The following is a 3,268-nucleotide window of genomic DNA, read 5'->3' as shown; positions in this document are numbered from 1 at the left end:
TCATTACCCTGGGATCATGACCTGAGCCACCCAGGAGCCCCAGGATTTTTTTACTCTGAAAGAAATGGGAAGCCACTGAAGGAATTTAAATAAGAAAAGAAATGACTTAGTGTAACTAAAGGATTACTAACTCTTTCATTTAATAAATAATAAATTAGAATGTGGATAATGGGTTAGAAGGGACTAAGACTATTTAGGGAAAGGATCTTTTCAGAGGAAAAGTGATAGTGGTTCTTCCACGAATTTGAAGGTGTGGGAATGGGAGAATTGGGAGATATGCTGTGTTTTCAGTGGGACCCATGAGAATTTAGCCAAGGCCTCACTGCTAGATTACAACATAACTATGGTGAGAAATTCACATATACACTCCTATTGTTTGTTGCTGCTTCGATGTAGTTGATTTTCCTTGGCCAAACTATTTAGCATCCTAAATGAATTATGAATACTCTTGCATCATTTGCTGATGAGTTGGAAGGAATTAGAGAATTAGAATCATACTTAAAAGAGAAATATTTTGTGCACTTAATGCATCTACTCAACTTTCCTTCCATGCTATAATTTTTCCCCACTGGCTGTCACAGTAATAGTATCCATGTGTCAGCTTCAGATGGTCTGCAATCCAGTTTTATGCAAACTGTTTTGACTATGTACATACATACATGTCTCTGGGGGCCTCTCGATGAAGTCTTTAACCTATTAAAGCTTAACAATCAATGACTTAACTATGTTTTCAGTCTCAAGTATACAGATATGCATATGACATAGTCTTTATTCTTAAGGTACATAAAGTTTATATCATATACACAGATAAGTGACAAAGTCATATTGCCAATGCTAGGAAGGAGATATGAACAAAGCTCTGGAAGTTTTGTCAGTTATATTTGTGTTTTGTCTCTTCTAGGCGACTTCTGAAATATGGCTGACCACAACAGTTCTTCCTGCAGTCCTATATTGACACCCCATTTAACCAGGCTCTACTTCATAGTGCTCATTGGAGGACTGGTGGGCATCATCTCTATTTTGTTCCTGCTGGTGAAAATGAACACGCGGTCGGTGACTACCACAGCAGTCGTTAACCTGGTGGTGGTCCACAGTGTTTTCTTGGTGACAGTGCCTTTTCGCTTGACATATCTCATCAAGCACATCTGGACATTTGGGTTGCCCTTCTGCAAATTTGTGAGCGCCATGCTACACATCCACATGTACCTCACATTCCTGTTCTATGTGGTGATCCTGGTCATCAGGTACCTCATCTTCTTCAAGCGCAAGGACAAAGTGGAATTCTACAGAAAACTGCATGCTGTGGCGGCCAGTACTGGCATGTGGCTGCTGGTGATTGTCATTGTGGTACCCCTGGTTATTTCTCAGTATGGAAATTATGAGACGTATGATGAGAAACACTGTTTTAAATTCCACAAAGAACTTGCTCGTGCCCACGTACAAGTTATCAACTATATGATAGTCACTATTGTTATAGCCATTGCAGTGATTCTCTTGGTCTTCCAGATCTTCATCATTATGTCAATGGTGCGGAAGCTACGCCACTCCTTATTGTCCCACCAGGAGTTCTGGGCCCAGCTGAAAAACCTTTTTTTTATAGGAGTCATCCTTGTTTGCTTCCTTCCCTACCAGTTCTTTAGGATCTATTACTTATATGTGGTGGCACAGTCAAGTGACTGTAACAACACTGTTGCATTTTATAATGAAATCTTCTTGAGTGTAACAGCAATTAGCTGCTTTGATTTGCTGCTCTTTGTTCTTGGGGGAAGCCATTGTAAACAAAAGATAATTGACCTTTGGAATTGCTTTTTGTGCCGCTAGCCACAAACCACAGTATTCAGAATTCCTTTATATTGGGAGTAAAAATGGGCACAGAGAGGCAGGAAGCGTTATTTCCTTACTTGATTAAAACCATGCCTTGATGCAGCCAAACAAAAAGACTATAAAATGTCAGAGCATTCATGCCAGTTCTTATTTAATCCCTGCCATCTCTAAATGATGTCTATAGAAAGACTAGTGATGTTCAGTCCTCTTGGAGCTGCACTACAGCATTATTTTCCAGTATAAAATGTCTACTTGGCCCATGTAGGTACCATGGGTTTAATGGTTTCTGAGTTTCACCAGCTTATTTTGGTTTCATCAGTTTGAAACATGGTCTTTTTCAGGCTTTGGACAGATTTAGCCCTCTAGTTCTTTTCATTCCACTTAACCTTAGGTAAATTAATCCTGGCAATGAATCAGCCCCAAAGGCACAAACTCTACTTGGTTAACCAGATAAGATGTCCATTCAATTCCCACCCTGACAAATAACAGATAAGGGTGGAGAGCAGTAAGACATTTTTCTAGATTATCATAACTTTGGTAGGAAGTCACTTATCTAGCAATAAAGAGAAACAGAACTCCTTGCAGCCTTCTGCGGTAACAAGGCTATCTAGATTTGTCCTTTAAAAAGTCAAGTTTAAGAACATGGGATCAACATCCTCAATAAATCCAAAAATCATTTAAAAGTTTACTAAACATATATAAATGAGGGTGAAACTATAAGTTAAATAATATTCCTCACCAATATGCTGGTAAGCATTAAAATGAGTTCCTAAGGAAATGATTAATTTTTTTTCCCTTTATGTTTTTTGAAAATAACTCTAGATGTCTTGAGCCACAGTTAATTTAGATTTTCCTTGGAAACAGAATGTTATACTTTTTAGAGTTACCTTCTACTCTTAAAGTTACAAGTCTTTAAACAAAAACAATATTCTTAAAAAAGACCTTTTGAGAAATCTAAATAAAAATTAATTTAAGGGGCACCTGGGTGGCTCAGAAGGTTAAGTTGGCCCTTGTCTGACTCTTGACTTTGGCTCGGGTCCTGATCCCATGGTTCCTGAGTTCAAGCCAGACTCCACGTTCACAGCATGGAACTTATTTGGGATCCTCTCTCTCTCTCTCTCTCTCTGCCTCTCCCCAGCTCATGCTCTCTCAAAATAAATAAATAAACTTAAAAAAAAAAAAAAGGAAAAATTAATTTAGACTATGAGATTAGGCTGCTAAGTTGATACATAGGTTTGTGGGTTTTTTTCCCTTCTTGCTCATATTTCTACTATTTTCCCCAAAGTTTTATAATTTTGAAACTCTCCGAGGAACTGATGCAGTTTCATTTTTAATATTTCAGAAAACCTAAAGTGATTGGTGCTAGGGATAAAAGAATGGAATGAATTAAGTTAAGGTTTTTTTCCCAGCAAAATAAATGTTCAGAATTTAAAGATTTCTCTTA

At 37.9% G+C, this 3,268-nt stretch overlaps 1 protein-coding gene across 1 annotated transcript; it reads left to right on the top strand.

Moving 5' to 3' along the window:
• The first annotated feature begins 895 nt into the window (after positions 1-895).
• Positions 896-3,061, top strand: LOC125917818 (probable G-protein coupled receptor 141). Its single transcript, XM_049623918.1, has one exon. It carries the CDS (start codon positions 916-918, stop codon positions 1,819-1,821), a length of 906 nt encoding a protein of 301 aa, XP_049479875.1. The 5' UTR covers positions 896-915; the 3' UTR covers positions 1,822-3,061.
• Positions 3,062-3,268: the final 207 nt, after the last annotated feature.

Source organism: Panthera uncia, unplaced genomic scaffold (assembly GCF_023721935.1).
Source record: "Panthera uncia isolate 11264 unplaced genomic scaffold, Puncia_PCG_1.0 HiC_scaffold_250, whole genome shotgun sequence".
Lineage (NCBI taxonomy): Eukaryota > Metazoa > Chordata > Mammalia > Carnivora > Felidae > Panthera > Panthera uncia.
This window is presented reverse-complemented; position numbering and strand designations above follow the sequence as displayed.

Excerpts from the sequence above, each read along its gene's own strand:
- LOC125917818 (XM_049623918.1), top strand. The coding sequence starts at position 916 with ATGGCTGACCACAACAGTTCTTCCTGCAGTCCTATATTGACACCCCAT.